A 27,500-nucleotide genomic window follows, 5' to 3' on the forward strand; every position below is an offset into this window, starting at 1 on the left:
CTGTGCTGTGGACACACTCAGCTCAGCCTGCATGTACCCCCCACCCACCCCCGACTGTAACCTGTCTGAGCTCGATGACCTCATCACTGCTCTCTAATCTCTTCTGCTTGTTAGCACTCTCTGGCTTATTAGAAAACACCCAAGAACTGAGAGAATTGAAATTCATCCAACATCCTCCAATTCCCTGGCACTTTTTTCAGGTGAAGTTGTGTACCTATTGTCAGTATTATCCACTTGATTAGATGTTTGTGTACTCTCACCTTTGCATTTGTTGTGCATTCGTGTGACTATGGTTTGCATTTGTTGTGCACTAGTATGACTATGGTTTGTGCATAATCATGGTGCTTGACTCAGGTGGGACTTAAGCTGCCCCAGCCATAAGGGTGATTATCTCTCTCTCTCTCTCACTCACTCACCCACTCACTCACTCACTCACTCACTCACTCACTCACTCACTCACTCTGTGTGTGTGTGTGTGTGTGTGTGTGTGTGTGTGTTGTGAGAGTGAGTGAGAAGCTCACCACTCCTCTGGGATGATGTAAATGTGTGTGTCCATCGGCTCAAGGATAGATGGATAGACACACACACCACTCCACTCACATACCTCTCATCCATACACACACATCCATACCGAATCAGCCTTTTGGCCCAGTCCTGTCAGAGTGGCCACAGCTGTTCCACAGATACTTCCACAGATACTTTCATTAAGCTTATGCCATATGTGTGTTTGTGTTCGATCACATACACACATGTCTCATGTCACACACACACACAGACACACACACACACACACACACACACACACACACACACACACACACACACATGTACACACACACACACACACACACACACATGTACACACACACACACACACACACACACACACGTACACACATGTCCACACACACACACGTACACACATGTCCACACACACACACACACACACACACACATACACACGTACACACACACACACACACATACACACACCTGCACACACACACACACACACACACACACACACACCAGTGTAGAGCTGCTGTATAGAAGTGTGTCCTCTCAGCCCTCATCTCATCCAGTACTCAGCTTAATAGATGAGCTTCAGTCTGTTACCAAGGATACACTCTCTCCTGTATTTCCTCTGGAGCTGTGGACGTTCCAGAGGAATGGCTGACACAATCTTTCCTCTCCTCCTATCCTCCTCTCTTCTCCCCCTCTCCTCTCCTCTTTTCGCTTACTCTGTTTTGTTCTCTCCTCTCCTCTCATCTATCTAGGAAGACCTTGCTTTTTGAATATGTGGAACCTGAATTGTGTGTGTGTGTGTGTGTGTGTGTGTGTGTGTGTGTGTGTGTGTGTGTGTGGGAGGGGAAATAAAAGAGACAGCAGAGCGTGGATGGAAATTATAAAAAAAATGAGAAAAGACGGCAAACAGCATGTGAAAGCAAGAGGGGACAATGGAGACCGAGAGAGGACAAAAGTTGCTAATTGTGTGGTATGGTTGGGGGGGCGGAGATTAATTGTTACAAACTTCTTCATCCTTTGTCATCTTTTTGTTTTCATTTAATTTCAGCAGTGTTGCTGTATGTGTGTGTGTGTGTGTGTGCATGACTGTCTGTGTGTCCATGTTGTTAACTAAGAGAGAGACTGTGTGTGTGTGTGTGTGTGTGTGTGTGTGTGTGTGTGTGTGTGTGTGTGTGTGTGTGAGACTTGCTGCATTACAGCGAGCTAAAGAGAGGTTCTGCACCACATTAGCCTTTTTTGCATTTAATGTAATCTCTCTAAGTTTACAACCCCCCCCCCCCCCCCATCGATAAATGTCCACCCCTCACCACCCCACCAAACTTCCCTCCTCTCTCACCCTTTCTGGCCTGAATAGAGTGGTGGGGGTGATGATAGGGTATGGGTGTTTGTTAAGCAACACCATGAGCGTTAACTGACGTACCTTGACTGTGGAGGAACTGGCTTTAGGTGCGCATTACCTGGAACCTGGACTAGGAAGTAAATTAGCCAATGGGAGCACTGATGGTGTGTATTGAGCCAATGGGAGCACTGATGGTGTGTTTTGTTCGATATTGATCATTCCATAACCGCTCAATAAATGACTGGCATCAGATGCACTCACACGCTTAAGAGTATCCATTTTAGTTATACACAGGAAATATGGTCCCCTCTAGCAGACAGGAGGGAAAAACACTGTCTTTTATTTGTTTATAAAGCCTTAGTGGGAAAACTGCCTATTTATCTTATGTCTCTTTTAAATTTAAAATCCATCTGTCATAACACACGGTCACAGAGCCTCATCTCCCTTGAAATCCCCCTTACAAAAACGAACTAACTAAAACTAACTTTAAGTTCTTTGCTTCCCATAAATGGAATACTGTGGATTTGAAACTAACCAAGTATTTGTCTGTCAACCAATTTAAGAGCCTTTTAGATGCTAAGGATGTATTCGGGTATTTAGAGAAGCGCAATATAAGATTGAATTGATAAGGATGTGCCTCAATGCTGTTGTTTTAAATGATTCTCTGATTTTATTTATGTTATTTGTTTTATACTTAATTTCTGAGTTGTTTAATGTGTTTTGTTTATTTGTTTTGTCTGTTTTGTTATGGTTTGTTTATTTATTGTTGTATGTATTATGTAGCCTCAATCAGGGTATTGCTGCAAAAGAGCCCTGTGCTCAGTCAATTCTCCCTGAATAAATAATGATGATGATGATGATGGGTTAGGACACATGTCAATACCAGACCCCCCCCCATACTCACGATGGGTTAGGACACATGTCAATACCAGACCCCCCCCCCCCCCCCCATACTCACGATGGGTTAGGACACATGTCAATACCAGATTGTGGTTGCCATGGTTTCTTCATACTATTGTGGTTGATTCATGGCACTGATGTTCCTGCAGGTGCTGAACCCTATGGGCTGGGATGCCTTTGGGCTGCCTGCTGAGAATGCTGCCATAGAGAGAGGACTGGACCCTGAGGAGTGGACCCAAAGGTATGCTCAGAGTCAGCGGTGTGTGTGTGTGTGTTTCTGTGCCTGTGCCTGTGCCTGTGTGTGCGTGCCTGTGTCTGTGTCTGTGTGTGTGTGTGTGTGTGTGTGTGTGTGTACGGCCACCACCCCATCATCTTTACTGCTTACTGAGCTTACTCATCTGCTGAAGATAACAAAAACAAATGTCTTTTTCAATCTCCTGCTATTTTCTCTCCATTCTTCCCTTTCTCTCTTTCTGGTTTCTTCCTTTTCTTATCTGTCTTTTCTTGCTTGTCCTCTCTTTATCTATCTATCTTACACCATCTCTCTCTCTCTCTCTCTCTCTCTCTCTCTCTCTCAGTAATATCCAGTCCATGCGAGAGCAGCTAGACAGTCTGGGTCTCTGCTTTAATTGGGACAGGGTAAGTAAGGCGAGAAGGTGTGCTGCACCACCAAACCTTTCTTTTATGTGTCTATGTTTGTGTGTGTACATACATCTGTGTGTATTACAGTCTTTTGAGTGTGAATGTGTGTGATCTTGTGTGTCTGGCAGTGTGCATGTCTGTCTGTATTTGTGTGTTTGGAAGTGTGTGTGTGTGTGTGTGTATGTGTCTGTATTTGACTGCCTGTCTGTGTGTGGTTTCTGTGTGTGTCCACCCCTGTCTGTGTGGTTTCTGTGTGTCCAGCCCTGTGTGTGTGTGTGTGTGTGTGTGTGCTGTCTGTGTGTGCTGTCTGTGTGTGTCCGGCCCTGTGTTTGCGTGCATTTAGCCCTTCTGCCCTGGCTGGAGCTGGCTGTGTGTTGTGCCGTTTGGTTGCCATGTGAGCAGACCCCTTGGTAAAGCTTACTGAGGAGCTGTAAGGCAATGAAGAGCGGTTTCTCTCTCACAGCTCACCCATCCTCTACCCTCCTTTCCCATCCTTAAATCTCCCCTTTGTCCCTCCTCTCTCCTCTCATCCTCTCCTCTTTTCCTCCCCATCCTCTCCTCTCCCACCCCCTCTCCTCTCCTCTCCTCTCCTCTCTCCTCTGCCCTCATTTCCCATCCTATACCCTCCTTTCCCATCCTTTACTCTCCTCTTCCCTCCTCTCCTCTCATCCTCTCCTCTCCTCCTCCCCATCCTCTCCTCTACCACCCCATCATCTCTCTTCTCCACCCCTCTTTAAATTAAGAGACCCCTGACCCTAACCCAGAGTTCATGTGATGACAGTCATTGTTACACTCCCAGAATAAAATGGCCAAAGGTGTAAAAGTTCCATGTGTAATTATCTGATTTTCTGAAGGATCATTTTATTCAACTTTTGGACAGAGTTCCTTCTATTCACATCATAGCACATAACACCGGTTAAGAATGGTTTAGACAAAGAGAGAACTTTTGCTACCTGGTAAGAATTCTTTGGAGGTGGGAAGAACGTTACTGTTAGATAAATTATATTAAGACGTTAATATTGATGAGACAGAGACCAGGGATCAGAATTAAATGAGTACTTTATCTTTTGCAAAAGAGGAAGTGTGCTACAACCAAAGGTTGTGAACAGACTCCAAAGATGAGCTGGGCGCAGCCAGCCTTATGTGAGTATAAAAAACAGGTTTCATGACAGACAAATTGGCGGTATTCTCCCGTCCCATCTCTTCAGAAGTTACAGCAGTGATCTCAGAATATGTCCTTGAGAAAAGAGCAGTGTGCATGACTATCAGTACAAAAACAGGTGGTTTGCCTCAGCAAGGGAGTAGGCCTCCTGTAGGCCTCAGCACACAGGATAAGCAAGCAGATTAAAATACAATAACAATGTCCTCATTACATTTCTCTATCAGTTACAAACGCTAACCACCTGTTACACCAGTTAGGAGGTTAGAACAACAAATAATCCTCGGTATGCAGAAGTTCTTTGTTTTTGTCTTTCGTCATAGTGCATGTAGTGGTTGTAATGGAACAATAACTATAAATAAGATTTAAGACTTAATAATGTGAATGGATTTAATCAACCCTCACGTTGTGACGAATGTTTGCTGACAGGAAGTGACCACATGCCTGCCAGACTACTACAAGTGGACTCAGTTCCTGTTTGTCAAGATGTTTAAAGCTGGGCTGGCCTATCAGAAAGAGGTAAGCCAATGGCACACAGTGCTAGAGAAATTATGTAAACAAATAAATAAATAAAAACAGCTGTCTGTCCTTGACAAGTGTGTAAACTGACGTGTGACAACCGCAGTGGGTTTGTAAGGCGAGACACATTGCAGTGAAGAGCTTTTGAAGCACACCTAGCGTCCCTGCATCTTGTCAGTGTTTATGCTGCCTGTTCTTACCTTGGCTCTGCAGCGAAGGTCACTGCATCACTCAGTGAGACTGCAGAAGACAGCCAGCGAGAAGCGCTGAGGTTTTGAAAAGATGTCTACCATGGTGTATGTGGTTTGTGTGTTTGTTTGTTTGTTTTTTAACATCTCTGTCATCTGTGTATCTCTAGCATCTTGTTTTATTTCTCTCCATAGGGTGCAGTCTGTGTTTTATGTCCTTGGTCAGTTTGAGAAAACTTAACATACAGAAGCTTTAGAAAAAACCCTTTCCATACAGTCCCCAAGATACGCATGTAAAAGAGAAATGTACGATTTCAGCCTTGGCATCTAGAAAAATGCGTTGAGTCAGTATCATGTGAACTCATTTAGAATAACTAAGCACTTTCATGTTTGTTGCCTGGACACACACCACCTCTGTGGAGGTACACACACACACACACACACACACACACACACACACACACACACACAGGCCATCTGTAGGGAGCCAGTTGGTGGCAGACTCAGGAGGGGCTGATGGACCACCAGTGTCAAACCCAACATGTTTAAAGTGATCTTGGTAGGCACCTCTGGCAGTGGTGTAGTACACATGGTAACAGATGTTTGTGTGCACATGTGTGTATTTGTGTGTGTGTGTTTTTGTGTACACATGCAAATGTGTATTTGCATTGGTGGTGTGCATGACCCCTTTTCACCGTGTGTTTGTGTTTGTTTGTGTGTCTGTGTCTGTGTCTTTGTCTGTGTGTGTGTGTGTGTGTGTGTCTGTGTGTGTGTGTGTGTCTGTGTGTGTGTGTGTGTGTGTGTGTGTGTGTGTGTGTGTGTGTGTGTGTGTGTGTGTGTGTGTGTCTGCGCACGCGCTCCTCCCCCTCCAGGCGGTGGTGAACTGGGACCCGGTGGATCAAACAGTGCTGGCCGATGAGCAGGTGGACGAGGCCGGATGCTCGTGGAGGTCTGGGGCCCTGGTGGAGCAGAAGCTGCTCAAGCAGTGGTTCATCAAGACCACCAACTATGCTAAGGTCTGCTCAAGAAAACACACACATACACAACACACAGACATCAGTACACAGAGATTGGTACCATGGTACAGCGAGGAGTGGATTTATTGAATGTGTGTGAATTAGTCAGTTTGGGCTGGTGTTTTTGTGTGTGTTAATGTAGTTTCAATTGAATGTCTGCATAGTAATTGCAATTGTAGGGTGTGATTTGTGTGTGTCTGTTGTGTGTCTGTGTGTGTGTGTGTGCGTGTGTGTCTTTGTGTGTGTGTGTGTGTGTGTGTGTGTGTAGATGTCTGTGTGTGTGTGTGTGTGTAATGGCATAGGGAGTTCCAGAGAAACTGAGTGACTTCCAGTCTGTGCTACTGTACACAACCTAGCAGCAGCTTTCAGAGGACCTACTATGATATGTTAGCACATTGCCCATATGCAGAACATTTGGCCATCCTACTGACTACTTGTCACTCCCCAATGTTTTTATGTTAATTTTATTTGTTTTTTCTACCCTTTTTACCCTATTGAGAGAGGACAGTAGACACACACACACACACACACACACACTTCACACACTATGGCTGTGGCTAAGTCCTGCGGCTAAGCCAGGGTGTGTCTGTCACCGCTAATGAGTTAATTCAATTCATTAAGTTAATTAAATGAATCTCTATGTTTGTGAGGAGGTTTCTGCTGATTTCTGTTTTAGCGTGGCCGCGTGATTTACCTGTGCTAAGTCAGCAGCACTTTGGTGGCGATTAGGACTGACTGTATGAGGGGAGGCACAGTCACATTATTGGTGGGTGTAGAGCTGTAATGGAGACTTCATCAGCATCAGTCAGGGCTGATCGGGGAGTGTTATTGTTATTGTGCTTGGCTGAGTCCTCATCAGCCTCGCTGTTTTGTGTATCGCTGTCTCTCGTCCTCTCTCTCTCTTACACTTTCTCTCTCTCCAACCTTCTCTTTGTGACTGTGCTTGTGTGTGTGTGTGTGTGTACATGCGTGTGAAAGTGAGGGGTGGTCATTAACCTCCTAATGGAGCAGGCTGAGTCTGCCTCTCAAAACCTCGCTTCATGGAGCATGGCACTAAGATTTATGTGTGTGTGTGTTTCCACTTGAAGTGATTAGGTGCATATAAAAGGGGTTGTAGATTTTTGAATAATGGCTATTGTTACGGGCTATAGGAGGAAGACTAGACTGTATTTTCCTCGTGTCTGTGTGTGTGTGTGTGTGTGTGTGTGTGTGTGTGTGTGTGTGTGTGTGTGTGTGTGTGTGTGCACTTGTGCAGGTGTGAGTGTCTATTATTTAGTGCACTGTGTTTCTAGGAACTCATGAATCTCTTCAGTACTCCATCTCTGAAATAACAGCTGCAAACAACTCATTTGTCACCAGGCCCATGATCACAAACACACACACACACACACACACACACACACACACACACACACACACACACACACACACACACAATCAAACTGACGCACACACAGCCCGCATTTCTCACTTTTAGATCTCCTTGTGGCCTTAATTAGCAATTAGCAATTACACACGCACATGCACAGCCATATGTACATTATTATGTAACACCCCCCCACCCCAGTCTTGAGCACAGAGTGAGAATCAGCAAACATCACCATCCAAGTATGTCTGGGCGGTACCGCACTGTCTACACAGTACACTCACACACGCAGAGAGTTGTGTTGGGTAGTTAGTCTGTGTTTGGTCACGGGGGGTTGCTGTGTCTCTCCACAGGCTTACAGTGGGGATAGCAGCTCATCTCTTCTGTCCTGTAGGATGATGCAACACCCTGGAAACAACCGTTTTCACATGTTTGATCATTTGCCTTTTTTTCTTTTTTCTTTGTCTCTGTTTATGTGTGGGGTTCCATGTACTTCTCAAAAAATGGCAGCTTAACGCCTCTGCTTGAAAAGCTTTCTCTATTTTTGTAATTGTGGAATTGGAATTGCATTGCAACATGGCTGCAGCCTTTTCAGTGTTTAAATTGTTTTGTTTGTGTTTTGTGGATCGTTAACAACGCTCCTTGGGAATTCATGCAAGCAATTTGGCAATTTAATTGCATTTTTAGAGTTCCATGTTCGTTTCACAGTTCTCTTCTCGTGTTCAGCCCTTTTCGTGTGAAGACCTTTTTGGGTAAAGACATGCAAGTCTACCTGTACAAGTCCACCGAAACAAGGATCACAAACAAAGTAAACTTTTAGATTCTGCCATAGCCATGTGTCACAATAGCATATCTGTTGTCACTGGTTGTCAAAAAAGATCTCAGCGCAGCAGACGGCAGCGCAACCTGGGTAACCTCCGCTCACTTCAACAAACCTTATCTACTGTAACCTCTTTCTCTGTTGGCCTGTGGAACTGTCAGTCTGCAGTCAAAAAAGCTGATTTCATCTCAGGTTATGCCAACCACCTCTCTCTAGGGCTCTTAGCTCTCACGGAGACATGGATCAAACCTGAAAACAATGCTATCCCGGCAGCACTTTCCACCAACTATGCCTTCTCCCATACTCCCCGACCATCTGGTCGTGGAGGTGGGACGGGGCTGCTGATTTCAGACAACTGGAAATTCACTCCACTGCTGCCTTCAAACAGGTATGCCTCCTTTGAATATCATGCAATTATGGTAACTGCTCCTGTTAAAACTTATGTGATTGTCATCTACCGTCCACCAGGACAACTGGGTGATTTCGTCCATGAGCTGGACACCCTGCTGTCATCCATCCCTGACCACGAGTGTCCAACACTCATCCTTGGCGACATGAACATCCACCTAGACAATCCCAACTCAGCTGACTTTCGGACCCTGGTTCACTCGTTCGACCTACAACAGGTCCCCACTCCTCCAACTCACAAAGCAGGAAAAGAGCTTGACCTCATCCTTGCTCGGAACTGCACCACGGACAACCTAACGGTAACCCCTCTGCATCTCTCCGACCACTTTTTCATTCGCTTCGATGTTCGGCTCATTGAGCAACCCTCTGTCCCCCCTCCGATGGTCTCGTTCCGGCGCAACCTCCGCAACCTCTCTCCCACCCACTTTTCCTCTCTGGTTTCTTCTGCTCTTCCACCTTTATCCACTTTCTCCTCACTAGGTGTCGATGATGCCACAGAATCTCTCTGCTCCACTCTGAGCTCATGCTTGGACAGTTTGTGTCCACTTTCCACCAGACCTGCTCGATCTACCCAGTCTCATTCGTGGCTGAGTGATACCCTCCGAACGCAGCGCTCCAATCTCAGAGCGGCTGAGAGAAAGTGGCACAAATCTGCAGCACTGGACGATCTTGCAAGCTACCAGACACTGCTGGCCTCCTTCTCATCCAGCATCACTGCTGCTAAGAAGACTTTTTTCAATGACAAGATCAACGGTGCAACTGACGCTCGGAAACTATTCTCCACCTTCAAAACTCTGCTCTACCCTCCTCCTCCTCCCCCAGCTACTAACCTCACTGCTAATAACTTTGCTTCCTTTGCAAGCAAGGCAATCCAGACTATTCTCATTTGTAGTTCCACGTTGGTGGAACGAACTGCCTAGTACTACCAGAGCAGGGGCGTCCCTCTCTACCTTCAAGAAGCTTTTGAAGACCCAACTCTTCAGAGAGCACCTCCCTTCCTAACTGGCACCTGACTAGCGCTTAACTTGCACTTCAGCAGTTACATTCCTGCACTTCTTTTTCCTTTTTTCTAGGTCGTTGTTTTCTAATTCTCATGTAAAGTAGTATTTATTGTTACACCATGCTTTTTATTGCTCTTAGCTTGACTGTTCTCTTCCTTGTACGTCGCTTTGGACAAAAGCGTCTGCTAAATGACTAAATGTAATGTAAATGTCTTTGTTCCAGAGGTCTCACAGTTCTCTTCGTCCCATGTGTGCTTCTCATGAGTTCTCATGAGTTCTTGTGGATCTTTTGGGTCCTCTTCCTGCTTCCACGCACACGCACACACGCACAAACGCACACACACACACACACACACACACACACACTGATAGTCACTGCTCCTTGGAGGCTGCAAGAGTGAGATGCCATCCTGTGGGCGTAAGTCATCGCTGACGCAAAATAGAGCAGAATGTTGTTTCTTCTATTCCTCCTATCAATTTCATCCTCACTCTCTTCTTTATTCTGTATTTTGCTTGCTTTCTTTCTCTCTCTCTCTCTCTCTCTCTCTCTCTCTCTCGCTCTCTCTCTCTCTCTCTCGCTCTCTCACTTGCTATTCCTCCCTCACTTCTCTCCTTCATTCCCTTCCTCCCTCACTTCCCTCTTTCATTCTCTTCCTTCCTCATAATTTCCCCTGCTCTGGTGGCAGTGTGCTGGTACATGCTTATGAGGGAGAGGACAGCCCAGTCCTTTCACAGAGCAGAGGCCAGCTGTGGTGTGTGTGTGTCCAACTTCCTGCTCCACAGCCCAACCTACCTCCGCTCGCTCGCTTTGGAAATCTCATACCATCCCGTGTGTTTGCGGGTGTTAAAGAGAGAGAAAGAGCAGTTGGCAAAAAGTGCCAAATGGTACTCTAAATGAAAACACACACATTTGTGCCAGGCCTTTGCCAATTTTGGATTTCCGTGTGTGTGTGTTTTTGTGAGAAATTGAAAGTGCCCGGTTTTTTCACTCATTCAACATCACACAAAAAAGATCAGGGGTCACAGTTCTGTGTGTGTGTGTGTGTGTGTGTGTGTGTGTGTCCGTCCTGTGGGGTTTAAATTGTTTTGTGCGCCTGTCTGGTGTGTGTTTGTGTGCGTGTGTCTGTGTTAAGACTCCACTCACCACTAGCTTTTACAGCTGAAATTGGCTGCTCTTTGAAATAGGCACTCCAGAGCCTGTGCCAGGGTCTCTGTGCATCCTCTCCGAACCCTAAAGATGTTCAGATGCTCATTAGTACCCGTTGCTCTTCACTGTGGCACCAGTCGGGGCTCAGGCACTGAGGTCTCAGGGCCTCATTTACTAACAGGATTGCGCCCATTCCAGGCGTAAATTAGCGGGTAAAGACATAAAACCGTATTTCCAAAGGAGGCGCACCTGAGTAAAAGCGCAGATTACCGCTGCTGGGAGGGTATAAGGGAAAGTGGGTGTTCGTCGCAAAGAGATGCGTAAAGTGCGCCTAATTGTGTATTAGTAACGAAACAAGAGGTGTTTTAGCATGCTGCTAAATGAAAACAATGTGCCTGCGAGAAATTTGAAAAATACGAACATCAGAAATATTTTTTGTTTTGTTATGTTATTTTTTATATATAATTTAATATAGGCATATACAAACTGTCCCACCAGCTAGCTGTTACCCAGAATCACCGCTCATTGTATGGTTTAAACCGTATTTTCACTTCATTTTCAAGCACACCGAGTACAGTGCACACCTTCTGCGTAGGAGTAATGGGTATCTATTCAGGAAAAGTACTTGTACTCGAAGTACACTAACTAAACTACCGGTAAGTAAATTGTAGAGACAGAGCAGCATATTCATTTCACCTTCCATGTTTATTTTGACGTTATAGCCTCTCTAGCGCAAGCTACCCCCAGTGCCATGGCAACCAAACGTCTGAAAACTTCAGTTTCCCCTGTCCAGGCTACAACTCCAGTTTTCAAATGTATCCGCCTAGGGCAGCGTTTTTGAAAAGCATGGTTTTCAGTGCTGGAATACGCCGTTTTAAAGTAAGGGGTGTTGTGTATTCCTACAAGACTATTTAACGGGATGCTATGGAGCAGTTAACCTGGCTATTAAGTATCCTAGCTATCTCTAGTTTAGGGAACCATCTTAACAGTTTGCAGTTGCCTGTGTGTGATTAACTAATATGTGTGAATATGAACTTGTGAACATAAACTCGTTAATATGAAACTGCACAGGCACCCTGGGGGTAACCATAGCAACCCAGAAACTCAATGTTCGCTGAAAAGATTAATTTCCCCAAATCAGCTCACCAATAAAAGACAGTCTTGAATTCCAAGTGATCACAACTTTTAGTGTGGACGGAAGGGCTAAACGGAGAAATATTTATGAGTTTCTATATTTACCCGGGTTAGTTTGCTGTAACCTCGTGAACCAAAAGCTCTAATTCTAATTCATCATCCATTGTGGCAGGAACACGCAGGCTCTTTCTTCCCTATTTTAGCGGAGCGCTAAATAACACTAATGGGCGGTGTTAGGCGCTGATTACGACGAGGTTCTAAATACCACGGAAAAATACCGTGCGGTATATGCGGTTTGGCAAAAGCGCAGATTAAGCTGCGGTCGCAATGTTAGTAAATGAGGCCCTCAGTGTATTTAGACTTATTCTTCATTTCTTTTTTTTCTTTTTTATTATTATTTATTATTTATATTATTTTATATTAGCATTATCGAATACATAATTCAGACATAAATTTTAACAACTAATCATCAATTAAACAACAGAAAAAAGGTTGGGAAGATGGCTGATTTGCTCATTAACAGTCATTTAGAGTAAACAAATAAATAATTTACATACCTACTGGCTACATACCTACAAGCCTACATACATGCGACACATACATACATCATACATCCATACATACATACATGCTATATATACATACATACATACATACATACATACATACATACATACGTACATGAGTCGCAATCATTAAAGTCATACATTTTAAGTGTAAAGTAGATCTAAACTAGTGAGAAACAGAAATATTAATATAAACTTGTGACATAATCTGCTTCCAAATGCCAGGGGTGGGGGAATCAATTGAATTAGACATTTGATCTAAACTCAAGGTTTCTTTAACCATACTTTTTAATTTATATTAATGGTGGTTTTGCAGTTTGCACTCATGAGACCAATGGATACTGTCTTTTTCTTAGAAGGGGGCCAACTCATATTATCCATGTAATTCAAAATGCATAATTTAGGATCAAAAGGGATCTTTTCTCTAATGATATTAGACAGATTAATTATGACTTTCTTCCAAAAACGTTACAACATAGGACATTTCCATATCATGTGGAAATAGACGCCTTTCTCTTTGTTACAATGGCTGCATTTATCATTGCTCTGTAGCCCCGTCAATGTGAGTTTTCTTAGTGTATATCCTTCATTGCATCGCTTGTGTTCCAACAGCACGTGACATCCAACATGATTAAAGTTCTCCATTACTACGCTGTTGGCTAGGCTTGGGATCGATGCCTTCTTCCTGCATTGATAATCACAATATGTTCCCAATAATTATCAATCAATATCAGCTTTTGTTTTAGATGGAAATAAATAGGCGTCTTTGCTACAACTAACCCTTAAGTATCTAAGCTGTGAAGGCTACCGTATATATGCCATATATTGTATATATATAATATATAAGGAAGTCCCACTATATAATAGAATAAGGAAGTCCCACTAGATAGAGAGGTATTAGCCTGCCCGTGTTGTCAGGTCAGATTGTTTCATCATAAGAAATTGAAACGCTAATAATTTGAGCACATCATTAAGGTAGGCACATTTAATGAAAAGAACATTGTTTAGTCATACTCATTCCCCCAACAGATATTTTGTGCAGCCTAGACAGAACTGTAGCCGATGATTATGTTAAACATTATGATATGAAAACGCTGTGAAGTGAAGAGTCTGCTCATCAACAAAGCATAATGTTACTGATCCTGACTTGATCCTTGACTGATGCGGGCTGCATATATTTGTTAACAGGCTACTTGTTTATTTGTATTTAATTAAATTGGATGAAAAATATTCATTATATGTGTGTTTTGCAGCCCCTCCTTGATGCCCTTGCGGATCTCCCAGAGTGGTATGGAGTGAAGGGCATGCAGGCCAACTGGATTGGTGAATGTTCTGGCTGTTTCTTCCAGTTTCAGCTCAAGGTGAGCCCTCGCTATGTTCTCGTGTGTGTGTGTGTGTGTGTGTGTGTGTGTGTGTGTGTGTGTGACCCTGTTCTATGGCCACAAACTGCTAAGTGTGTATCGATTGGTCTTTCCTTTTTTACATTTTTTCTCTCACATTGCCTCTTCCTCATCAGCACCTATTGAAAAGCAGTCGATAGCTGATTTAAATTGAAGCCAGTGCATTGACTGGCCTGCTCACTGACAGGCTGCCACCTGATTGATTCTTTCTTTACATCTCTCACCTGCTGCACCTGCACTCTGATCTCCGTGACAACACTCAGCTTTGCCTCATTGTGTGACCGATAGGTTGTGATGGGCAGAATGTTGCCGTGTGTGTGTGTGTGTGTGTGTGTGTATTTAGATATATATATGTAAATGTAGATATGCAGTCACACGTATGAAAATGTAATCTATGCTGTCAGGTTGTTCAAGACATAACATAGAGAGGGTTATGTACAGTTGTTGTCTGATAATGTAGAGTTGTTGTCTGATTGATCTGACTAGTTGATCACCATCATCTGAATTCTGATGCCTGATCAGTGTAACTGCTTGCTGGGATAGAGGTGCTGTGCTGCTCTGTTGCCATGAGCTACTCTAAGCAGAGAGTATTTAGCGCTTTACTATAGCGTTTCATAGCCTACATGGGGGATGGAAGGTTTTGGGGAGGGCGGGTGAACCAGGACGGATGAACCAGGATTAAGGTAAGCAGTGGCGTAACGTAGTAACGACGGGCCCAGGTGCAAGATATTATTACGGGCCCCCCTAGTGAATGCTTAAAAAAATAAAAAATCGTAGCCTTCCCTACTTCCACAACCGCGTCTAAGAAAACGCTAATAATACCGTATTTCTTTTTCGAAAGCAATAATAATAGCGACCACTATTTACCCAACTTGTAGCCTAGTAATCCTGCCCTACCATAATGTATGTAGGCTATAATTTGTCTTGAAATGTATATCTATCACAATAGCCGTAGGTTACCTGTTGCATGGTTGCTGACACACCACTGAGGGCAGAAGCAGCGATGCTAATCCCAGTTGAACTGCTGCACTGCTGACTCCGTGGGCTGGCTACTCGTTGACGGGCTAGCTAAAAAGCCAAAATAATCTAATTTAGGCAACTCTCCTCCTGTTCTTTTTTCTCTTGCCCTTTTCTACTTCCACTCTTGTGCTTAAAAGGCATTGTTACGAGTAAAGTTGTGCTGTGCTCAATGAACTAGGACCTAATTACTAGGTTATCAGACCTTCAAATTGGATTAACTATAGCGTATTGTGTTGTCACATGATCAAATAGAGACTTGACATTGGACAACAACATAAAAATTACCCAGCAATCATCATTGCCAATCACAAAAATACTAAAGGAAATAAGAACTTATTCATTTCGTTGAATAGTTTTTTGATAGTTTCTATAGTGTATGTAGGATAGGCATATGATTTTGTTATAAATTACTACTTTTCCCGAAAAAATAATAAAAACCATGACTGAGATAAGTTTGCCTTTTCAAGCGTATAAATAGCATTTGACACTATAGTTTGTTTAAAAACAGTGCGTATTAACATAATCATATCCGAGAAATTATGATGGCACTGCTGGTGGGCCCGTAGAGCGACGGGTTTGGAAGGCGGGGCCCGTCCAGCGACACATGTATTTCTTTGGGCCCGGCCCCGAAACCCCACGGGCCGCACCTGCTGCACCCCCTATAGTTACGCCACGCCAAGGTAAGGCTTGGTGTTGGATATACCCATCTTAGGGAAAGGGTTGGGTACGGAATAGCCTAGCACAGTGGTTCCCAAACTTTTTACAGTCCCGTACCCCTTCAGACATTCAATCTCCAGCTACGTTGCCCCCCCCCCCGTTTAAAAAGTTTTGGCTCATTTTGTTCACCCTAAGGTAGATTCATGGCTTAAAATGAGTGAATAATATGTGCCACAAGTCACCCAAACCTGCTAAGGTTGTTGTTTGCCAGCCATCAACAGAACAGAAGACTTAAAAAACATTATTTGCAGGCGATTGGGAAGATGAGCAAATTCATTTTACAGGCTGTAGCGGAGGTGTGTGTGTCAACCGTTGAACAGGGGGGCGTGGCCGGAGCGGAGTTCAGCACCGACGTGACATTTTCTCAGTGGTTTTGTTTTTTAATTAATGCTTGTTCATCGTTGCGATCATTGTTGTGTTTATTAGAAAGAAATACAGCCTTGCAGGGCAAATACAGGGGAATTTGGGCGATTTTGATGCACAAAATGATGTTTCCGTCTGAAAGTTGCAATTCTGTTTCAAAGGGTACATTCCGCAAATTCCGTCCGTTTTCCGTTATCGCGAAAATTTTCTCCCCGCGTACCCCCTGAACCACTTTGCGTACCCCTGGGAGTACGCGTACCCCAGTTTGGGAACCGAGGGCCTAGCACCAGGGGCATCTTAATAGCACTCGAGGCCCCTGGGCTATGGACTTTTTTTTCATTTTTAGAGGCCCCCCGCCCGCTAATCGCACAATCAATTTCTCAACAGCAATATGGCCAAATAGCCCACACAAGATCATTGCCTGCGTGATTGAGCCGTATACATAGTTTGCATATATCTTGTTTAAAATAAAATAACAATCTTAAAAACGAGTTGACCCGAGAACTGTGATCTTTGGCTCTCTGCCATTTATTGAATAAAACGGTACGCATGGAAATGGACAGAATGACAATCAACAAGACAATCTTCCAAAAAATAACAGGTTAGGCGAAAAACACATACCGTAGGCTTACTAACGCTGCAGTTAGGCATATTCAACATGTACGCACGACACCGAGAAATATTTCGCTGCTTACTGCACATAAAAACGTGTGAATAAAAGAGAATGATTTCATTTAATTTACGTATTAATTTTGTTGCTAACTGCGCACATCATATGGTGTTTAATTAAATTGGCAAGTTGCCATCAAAGGAAGGAACAGATTTGATTTAGGATAAGCCTATTAAGACAATCATAAACGGATCACTAGAAAGTCTTTCTCCGGGTCTTTCTAACCGCAAACTCGCTGTCAAACTTGACGCAATAGCTATGGCTAGCACCTGTCACTACAAACATCTAGTAGCAGCTAGCGCTATAGCTAGTTCTTTCACAGGTAGTTCTAGCTGTGCAGCTAACTCTAACAGCACAATCGTAGTAGCTTTTCACATGATACTAGTGTAGAGATATCTGATTTTTGACTGGAGGGGCAATATTTACACGAAAGTCATAAGAATGAATGACGATGTACTACATTTTAGTTCTAAACAGAGAAGCTTGATCCAATAGATAGGCCTACCTTGTCCTCATCAAGTCTATCCTCCACTTAATTTGGCAGTGTGTTGGTAGTGCTATCCTCTGATTGCTTTAAAAAAAAGTCTTTAACTTTTGGCAAATTTTTCTTTAATAATATAGCCTGTCTGATTTTCTTCCTTTTCTGAGCTCAGCTTGGATGTGAACGCTTCATTTTTTTTCACCACGGCACCGACCGGACCGGCTCAATGACTTTGTTCTCCGCAACCTCTAAAACGTTGCAAATCAAATTTTTTTTGTTACATTTTGTTACATTTTGTTTAGATAAGGGGGGGCCTCCCTCAACTCCACCGCCACATCCACCATCAGATGCCACTGTAGAGCAGAGTAATGACACCGCCAATACGGATGTTTATCCTCATTGTTATTTTGTATTATTATTAAGGCCCCTGATTGGTCGAGGCCCCGGGCTTAAGCCCAGGCTAGCCCGTGCATTAAGGCGCCATTGCCTAGCACATCAACCCAGAATAGCCTAGTACACCAACCCAGAATAGCCTAGCACATCACCTCAGAATAGCCTAGCACACCAACCCAGAATAGCCTAGCACATCAGCTCAGAATATGGCAAATGAGGAATGCAGACCTTGGTCACATTGTGGGCACCCACAGGGAAAAGCATGATCCAGTCGATGTATTTCATTTTTTAAAGAGTTCTAGTTATAGTCTCATACCAGTTACAATGTTAACATTGACAGCACTGTTCTTTCAACTGCGGTGTCTCAGAAACAAAGCATGTTATCACTCCAGAAGAGCCCAGGTGGCCACTATATTGACGTAAGTAGAGTGGTGAGACTTAATGGATGTAGTCTGAAGAAAAGCACCTTGAGTCTCCTGTCCAGTCAGGTTTCCTGTTTCTACTCTGTGTTCAGCACAGCATACGGCGAAGCACACCATGCAGTTGTAAATTAAAAGAGAGGAGAGGAGAGGGAACTCGCACCATGAGGGAAATTGGCATCGAGTTGTAAATGAGGTCTCAGAGTGCCTCTAACCTGGAGGGATAATGACTTCAGATTGACGAGGAAATGGAACAGGCGTAGTTAAACGCACCTACCACCCACGCAACCACACACACACACACACACACACACACACACACACACACACACACACACACACACACACACACACACACACACACACACACAAACACAAACACAAACACACACACACACACACACACACTCACTCACTCACTCACTCACATACATATGCATCAGACTGTCTTGTGCTTTAGACAGAAAAAAATAACTTCCTGGGGTGCACACACACACACACACACACACACACACACAACCTCTGCCTCATGAATATAGCTGTACATGTATAGCCTTCTCTGTCCCTTTCTCCCTCACTACCTCACTCTCACATACACACACAAACTCAGTCTCCCTCTCTGTGAGTGTGTGTTGGAAATACACATAAATGGCCGCTGCGTTTTCCTATCATGATCGTAATCACATTTCAGGAGGAGGGAGAGGGGTTGCAATATTAAGTGTGGGAAGGATGATATTTTCTCGTGTTTGTTTATCCTTCTGGGGGCCTGCAAAGGTCCTCATAAATCTTGAGCGTTCATGATGCATGTAATTAACAATGCTGCCAGCCGTCATTTTCGAAACGGCTATCGGGACATCTGAAATGGTCCAGACAGCAGCTGATTCTGTCGTGGAGCTGGCCCGGGTCAAGACCGGATCAGAACCAGATGTCCTCCTGTACCCGCTACATTCACGAGACTGGAAAAGGCCTCCTCAAAGAGAACTAATTGAAAAATGACTCCATTGTGACTTGAAGGGTGCGCGTGCTGAGGTGTTTGAAGATTGTGTGTCAAGTGCCTTTGTGTTATCGCCAAGGGCCTCGGATATCAAAGAGACTATTATGGGATTTGCTGCCTGGCAACAGCCTTCATTTGTACAGTATTGCTTACGTGCCTTAGACAGTTGCCATTATTTCCTGGTACAATTTACGACTTGCTTTGGCACTCATTAGGTTGATGTGATATTTGAGGGATCTGATTGTGTAAACACGACATGCTTGATTTCCCTGTGAAGTAATAACTGAAATTAATTTTGATTGTCTTGAACTCCGTTATATAGACACACTCCCCAACCACTGATCTCAGATGTGGCAAACGAAAGTTAACTCGTTAAGAAAGTGAAGAGCAAATGACATCAGTCAAAAAAAAACACAAAATGTGGGAGGAAATCACAGAAGAAAAAACCTAAGAAGAATACTGCAAGAAGTTGATCACACTAACTGAACATTTATGTTTGAGTTTTTATGTTTGAGATTTTTCTGTTCACTGGTTTTCGTGCAACTGGGGCACCTATATCCTTATCCAGTTTTTAAAGCTCTTGCTCCTGCCGAGATGGAAATGTCACGGTTTCATGTAAGCGTCTGCACAATGCGCCTGCAACTCTGTGGCCATAAACACACACACACACACACACACACACACACACACAAAGACATAAAACACGCACGCAGGGGATTTGTGCACATGAAAGACATCTCCCACAACAGACCGGAAACTCCCAGATGCAAAAATTGCAGCGCAGACAGCAACTGGAGAACCGCTGGTAAAGCGTGACTGCGCTGCTGGGTGGCATGAGAACCGCTGGTAAAGCGTGACTGCGCTGCTGGGTGGCATGAGAACCGCTGGTAAAGCGTGACTGCGCAGCTGGGTGGCATGAGGGTGGTGGGTTGCCATTTCACAGATGGATTGGTGGTCCAATCTAAATTCACAAATCAAGCTGTGATCCTTTCGTAAAACACTCACCTAGGTACCCTTTCAACAACCTCAATAAATTCTGCCATGTTGTCTTTAACTTTTCGGGTTGCTCGGTTAAGGTAAGGTTTTTAGTTCCCTAACTTACCCTTAAGTGTGCAACACTCTTAAGTTTAAGGCAAACGTAAGGGATCACAGATCTGTAGAGTGCAGGAAGATGGGATACAATCCATGATGTCTGGGCCTTTTGTCCAGTGGGGGTGCTTTTAATCTGCGTTGTGATTCTCATTTTTTTTTTAAATGTAGGAATTTGGACAAAACATCTGAAGTTATCTTGAGGAAGTCTCATTCATGGTTGAAGCATCTCTTAAATGTTAACCTCATCTATACATTCTCAAACAACTTGTTCATGTGTTTGTGTGCATGTGTATGCACAGGTGTGTGTGTGTGTGTGTGTGTGTGTGTGTGTGTGTGTGTGCGTGTGCACAGGTCTGTGTGTGTGTGTTGTGTGCCCTGCCTGACATGACCCTGCTTTGTGTTTCTCCAGGTAGACGGAGAGGAGACAGGGGAGACTCTGGAGGCCTACACCCCCACGCCGGAGGCCGTATTTGGGGCAGCATACGTCTCCATCCTCCCCTCTCACAGGCTGCTCCATGGGTCCAGCCTCCTGAAGGCCGCACTTACCAGAGCACAGCAGCACGGGAGGGGTGAGGAGTCACACGGACATATACACACACACACACACACAAACACACACCTATGCATACACAAATGCACACACAAACACCCACACATGCACAAATACACACGCACTTATACATACATATGCAAAGCCACACATATGCAAACATGCTAGCATACAAGCTGGTCTGGCTAAAAGTAGCTTTGTCAAATGAAAACAAGAGAACTCCATCAGTTCCCGCGTGCGTGCGTGTTCCTATGTGTTCTATATTTGCATCCTCTACATCAGCGGTTCCCAAACTTTTTACAGTCCCGTACCCCTTCAGACCTTCAATCTCCAGCTACGTACCCCCCCCCCCCCCCCCCCCCCCCCCCCCCCCCCCCCCCCCCCCCCCCCCCCCCCCCCCCCCCCCCCCCCCCCAGTTGAAAAAAAAAAATTCCTTTTCACCTTTTACGTGAATTCCGTTTTTTTTTTTCGTTTTCGTATTGCCTCATTAGATTGATGGCTTAAAATGAGTGAATAATATGTGCCACAAGTGACCCAAACCTTCTAAGGTTGTTGTTTGCCAGACATCAACAGAACAGAAGACTAAAACATTATTTGCAGGCGATTGGGAAGATGAGCGAATTAATTTTACAGGCCGTTGGACAGGGGGGCGTGGCCAGAGCGGAGTTCAGCACAGACGTGACATTTTCTTTGTTTTTTAATGAATGCTTGTTCATCATTGCGATCGTTGTTGTGTTTATTAGAAAGAAATACAGCCTTGCAGGGCAAAATACAGGGGAATTTGGGCAATTTTGATGCACAAAATGATGTTTCCGTCTGAAAGTTCCAATTCTGTTTCAAAGGGTAATTCCGTCCGTTTTCCGTTATCGCGGAAATTTTCTCCCCGCGTACCCCCTGAACCACTTCGCGTACCCCTGGGGGTACGCGTACCCCAGTTTGGGAAACGATGCTCTACATGTATATGCATGACAGGAACATAATGGAAAAATATCTCTCTGTGTGTTTTGCTTGCAGGTATGTTTACTTGTGTGGGTGTATTTTTAAGTGCATAGTTAATGTGCATGTGTGCTTGTGTGTGTGCAGGGGTGGGGGAGGGTGTGTGTATGAGGATAGAGTGTAGTGGTGATATCAGTGCCTCCTTGCTGTGTTTAATTGGGAATCCCAGTAGAGGTTTTCTCTCTGTCGCTCTCTCTCCCTCTCTCTCTGTCTCTCTCATTCTCTCCCTATCTTTCTGTCTCTCTCTTTCTCTCTCTCAGCATAGCTGTAACTGCTAACAAGGACCCTGGAGAGGGACATGTAATTAGTGTGATTTGCTTACGTAATCACACGATTACTCTTTTAAATTTTTTTCCGAGAATTGTACCGAAGATTTCAGAAGAGGCTTTTTTCAGTACTGTTCTTATTAAGTCTTCTTTTTATTATTTCACCCGCTTTTTTTTCGCCACTTCTGCTCCTCATTCTTTTGTGATATCGACACTGTTCCAACTCTGACAAGTCTGTCCTGATCCCGTGTAGAGCTCTTATAAACTTGTTTGCAATGCACACAGTCGTTCTTTAGTTTTTCTCGTTTTTCATCCCTTTCTTCCCCATTGAAATGAATGGGGAAACCCTTCAGACAACTTTGGAAACCTTCGCTACTAAGAACATCTGGGTCTCCGACAGCCACAATTCAAGAACATCCAATATGGCTGAGCAACCTTGTCGTTTTAGTATTTAGCATGCAAGTAGTGAGAAACGAATTTGGGATATTGTCATTTGCCCAGTGGCAACAGTTAAATGTTAAGGCCAATTAATAGTCCAGGTAATAAGTGTTGCTCGACAAAAAGAGTCTGTTACGGTACTGATACATGTGGGCAGAGCAAAGTTCTGTATTCTATTCATAACCGTTGGAGGCAGGTGATTGTGAGGTAGACGAGCAAATTGTGCGAAGTGAGCGGAAAAAGTGTAATCCTATGCAAATGAGGAGCGAATTTTGCTAGCAGCAGCCAATCAGATTCTTTGGTGTCGTCTCCGATGATTTGAAAATTGCAGGACTATGGTGTCGTTCGGTCGTTTCATTTGCTAAAAAGAAAAGCTTGGAGGGCCTTGTAAGGGGTTGTTGTTGCTCCTGGTACATTAGATATTTAATCCTGTGCTTACTTCAACAGAATGACAGTTCTGATATAAGACAGGTGACTGGATAACCTACTAGTTGGCTAGATTCCTAGCTAGCTCACTAGTTGTTAACTGTACTGTATCAGTACAGTCAGGGTGTCCCAGACGTGGTTGCGTTGTTGCATCTAAAAAGGGTGCAGATGTTTGAAAAATCTAGTTAAAGATGTTGCCTGTGATTCTAATCCCATACACTTTTTGTCAGACTCCAGTGCTCTTGCACAGTGCTGGGACACGGACATAATGCAAAACATAAACATAAACAATCAGCCAGTGAACCCGGTGCTTCAGCTGCACGGAAGGCAGAGGTGTAATTTGATTGGCTGTTGTGCTCAAATATCAACCTTTTGCAAAACCAAATCATATACTGCATCTTTAAGTCTCTGCCTGCTGAAGCTGGTTATGATCTTTGACCCTTGACCTTTTTGTTGCAGATTGCCTAACCGAGGTCACAGCTCGGAATGTTGTCACAGGCCAAGAAGTTCCTGTGGTCATATCAGCCCAAGCAGAGTTCCAGGGACACCTGGATACAGTGATTGGTGTGTTTCTGTGTGTGTGTGTCTTTGTGTATGTTGATGTAGATTCTAGAAAGCTTTGTTTTTGTTATAAAACCGTATACAACACAACTTTAGTTTGCATGCACATTGTGTTTTCATAATCCATACAAATATGCTTTGTGTGTTTTTGTGTGTGTCTTCACATGTGTGTGAGACACTCTCAAGGGACTCATAACTTGTGTGTGTGTGTGTGTGTGTGTGTGGGGGGGATGTTCTGTGTGTTTTCTTCACAAACAGATTTGTTGCTGGTGCTTGTTTCTCCCATCCCAGGCTGCTCCCTAGGGGTGGGGATGGGGGCAGGGAACCTTTTAGTCCCTTGACAACCTGAGTACACACACACACACACACACACACACACACACACACACACACACACACACTGCACTTTATCTGTTTGTGTAGGTGATTGTGTGTGTGTGTGTGTGTATGTGTATGTTGAGTGTTTTCTTTTCCCCTCTGGTAGGTATTCCAGACATGAGTGAAGACGATGCCTCCGTGGCGAATGCGTTGTCTCTGCAGTGTCCCACGGTGCTCAAGACTCAGGAGGACGGCCCCCAAACACTCCTCAACTCCGCAGAGGTCTGGCGACACACACACACACACCCAACAGCATTCCCCAAACACCCCTCTCATGTTTTACACTGAAAGGCTGTCGTGTTTTGATAGATTTCATGTGAAATCACCACTGTTACAATATATTATAACAGTCACTCTTATTTTTTCAGCTCTGAAGTTAGTTGCGCTTACGAGATTTAGAAAAGGGCTTGATGGAATGCAGATCTGATGGGTAGGGTGTCGGGTTATTTCATGCAGCTGTTCTGAAACGCACACAACACGTTACGGTGCAGAGGAGATGTAGGGATGATTAGGAGATATCGTCCATAGTGTAGTATAAGTCTCTTCTGTGTTGGCCTCGCATCCCTTTGTCTTCCAAAGGCAGCGATGTTTCCTCAGTCTCTCAGTATCACTTTTTCCTCCATCATCTCACTACTACATGTAGCGGTCGGTGTCTCCACTCGGCAACCCCACGGCAAAATCCTTAATCTTCTTCTCTTCTGTATAGCAATGCAAGTCACATTCAGTTATTGGAAAGTAGAATATACAACTTAACATAACGGGTGTTAGCTGGGGCTCTGGTTCAACGTGTAAGGCGGGGTGCATTGTGGGGTCGACCTAGGTGTAATAGGTGTTAGGGTCTTCAGACAGGTAGGTCTGGTTGACCATTTGAATGTTAATGAACGTGGCGCCTCATTGTGTGAAGGCTTTGGCGGCAGTTTACTTAATGTAAATATGATTCATTCTTGTGGGGGAAGGATTCACATGAGTTCCCCTGTCCTGTTCCCCTCCCCTGTGTAGTTCACAGGCCTCAGCAGAGAAGAGGCCTTTGACTCCATTACCCAGAAAGCCAGGGAGATGAATGCAGGTGGTCACCTGACCAGCTCCAAGCTCCGTGATTGGCTGATCTCGCGGCAGCGTTACTGGGGCACGCCCATTCCCATCGTCCACTGTGGCTCGTGCGGTCCAGTCGCCGTGCCAGAGGAGGAGCTTCCGGTCACTCTGCCCAAAGCCCTCGCCCTCACCGGAAAAGGGGCGTCGCCCCTGCAGTCTGCCCACGAGTGGATCCACTGCACCTGCCCCAGGTGAGACACAACACTGCATCTGCGATAAGAGTGTGAAACAACTGGGGCATTGTGGGTAACTGTAGACTTGCTGAGAAAACCTGAACACACTCATACTAATCTATGGTGAGCTGAAGAGATGCCCATCTGAGCTTTCGTTTGGGTTTAGGTCGGGTTTAGGTCAGGTTTGGGTTTAGGTTAGGTTTGGGTTTAGGTCAGGTTTGGGTTTAGGTCAGGTTTGGGTTTAGATCAGGTTTGGGTTTATGGTTCTGGTAGTTCTGGCTCTGTCTCTGGTAATGGTTCTGGTTCTGGTTCTGGCAGTGGTTCTGAAGTTGGCGTAATGCCCCTCTGACATAAGACACCTCTGCTGACAGCTCATCGCTGGAAGCTCTGCTATGAATCTGAGGATAATGAAGTCTGTCCAGCTTTCCCTGAAAAATGAGACACACACACACACACACACCACAAACACACACACACACACACACACACACACACACACACACACACACACACTCCACTGCTAGGCCATGAGAGTATAAATAGACCTGTGGCTCTCTGATCGTGACACACAGTTATGTAAGAATTTACAGTCGCTGAAACACCACTGTGATTCGTGGGCCTCATAATAAGAAATCATCTCTCTTTCGTCATCCTTCTCTCTTTTTATTTAGTCCCTCTACCTCTCTAACCATCTCCCTCCCTTTCTTTCTCACTCATCCTTTTCTTTCACTACCGCTCTCTCACTGCCTCTGCCCCCTTCTTTCTATCTCTCTTTCTCGCCCTCCTTTCCTCTCTGTACTTTTAACTCTCTCTCTCCCTCACCCCCTCTGTTTCTGTCTCTCTCCCTACCTCCCCCTCTCTCTCTCTGTCTCTCTCTCTCCCTACCTCCCCTCTCTCTGTCTATTTCTCTCTCTCTCTCCCTCTCTCTGTCTCTTTCTCTCTATCTCCGCCTCTCTCTCTCTCTGTCTCTCTCTCCCTACCTCCCCCCCTCTCTCTCTCTCCCTCTCTCTGTCTCTCTCTCTCTATCTCCGCCTCTCTCTCTCTCTGTCTATCTGTCTCTCTCTCCCTACCTCCCCTCCTCTCTCTCTCCACCTCTCCCCTCCTGCGATGCTGTGTCTGTGTTGGAGTGTGTAATTGTCAGATCCTCAGGATGAGTAAGAATGTCTGATGCTCTTAATTGTGTTAGTGTTAAGCACTCTGGTCTGCCTGGAAGCACTGCAGTCTGGGATGCCGATCTCTCCCTCGTCATCCTCTTCCTCATCATCATCATCATCATCAGAGACCATTCCTCTAATCAGTCCCAGTGCGCGTGAACGCACACACGCACTCACAGACATGCACATTCACATTCACACACACACACTCACAGACATACACATTATCACACACACACACTCTCACACTCACAGACATACGACATACACATTCACACCCACTCACAGACATACACATTCACACACACATACGCACACACATACACACACACACACACACACACTCACACACTCACATACATACACACACACACACACCCTCACGGACATACACATTCACACATACACACACACACATACACACACACACACACACACACACATACATGCACACACACACATACATGCACACACACACAGACACACACACACACACACACAACATATCGGTCTCCGATCTCCACGGTGACGCGAGTCAGAGAGTCACCGTGTAACTCATCCAGCCTTGTGCAATTAATGCTACGACTGCAGAGAGAGGGAGAGGGAGAGGGAGAGGGAGAGGGAGAGAGAGAGAGAGAGAGAGAGAGAGAATGCAAAAGACAATAAGGGAGAGAGAGAGAGAATGCAGAAGAGAATGAGAGAGAGAGAGAGAGGGAGAGGCCGTTTATCTGTTTAGTCTTCCTTGAGAGAAGCCTGAAGAAACACTGAAGTAATTTCCTCCACTCTGACAGTGCGCCAGATTAGCTGCTGCTCTGTGACAACACACAAATATTGGTTTACACAGTGACGCGCACACACACACACACACACACACACACACACACACACAAACACACACACACACACACACACACTGTCACAAACACACTGTCATCACAGTGACAATTACAGGGTAACACACACTATCATTCACAATCGGTGTCAGGCCCTGACCGTTGACACAGCTACACACACACACGTGATTTGCTGAGTATCACACACACACACACATGCTCCTCTGCTCTGAACTCCCTGTCTGAGTGAAACTTGTATACGCATATGCACACACTCACTCCCACCCCCACGTTCAGTCACGTGTGTGTGTTTGTAAGTCTTTGAATATGTGTGTGTGTGTGTGTTTCCTAGAG

General features: G+C 44.7%; 1 protein-coding gene across 1 annotated transcript in view; it reads left to right on the top strand.

Moving 5' to 3' along the window:
* lars2 (leucyl-tRNA synthetase 2, mitochondrial) overlaps nt 1–27,500 on the top strand; it is a 55,870-nt gene that overhangs the window by 10,129 nt on the left and 18,241 nt on the right. Inside the window, exons 4-12 of the mRNA XM_012829209.3 lie at nt 2,914–3,005; nt 3,343–3,403; nt 4,995–5,084; nt 6,145–6,288; nt 13,984–14,091; nt 20,689–20,848; nt 23,415–23,519; nt 24,001–24,116; nt 24,894–25,177. Coding sequence (XP_012684663.2) covers nt 2,914–3,005; nt 3,343–3,403; nt 4,995–5,084; nt 6,145–6,288; nt 13,984–14,091; nt 20,689–20,848; nt 23,415–23,519; nt 24,001–24,116; nt 24,894–25,177 — 1,160 coding nt within the window. The remainder of the gene's footprint in view (nt 1–2,913; nt 3,006–3,342; nt 3,404–4,994; nt 5,085–6,144; nt 6,289–13,983; nt 14,092–20,688; nt 20,849–23,414; nt 23,520–24,000; nt 24,117–24,893; nt 25,178–27,500) is intronic.

Source organism: Clupea harengus, chromosome 11 (assembly GCF_900700415.2).
Source record: "Clupea harengus chromosome 11, Ch_v2.0.2, whole genome shotgun sequence".
Classification (NCBI taxonomy): Eukaryota; Metazoa; Chordata; class Actinopteri; order Clupeiformes; family Clupeidae; genus Clupea; species Clupea harengus.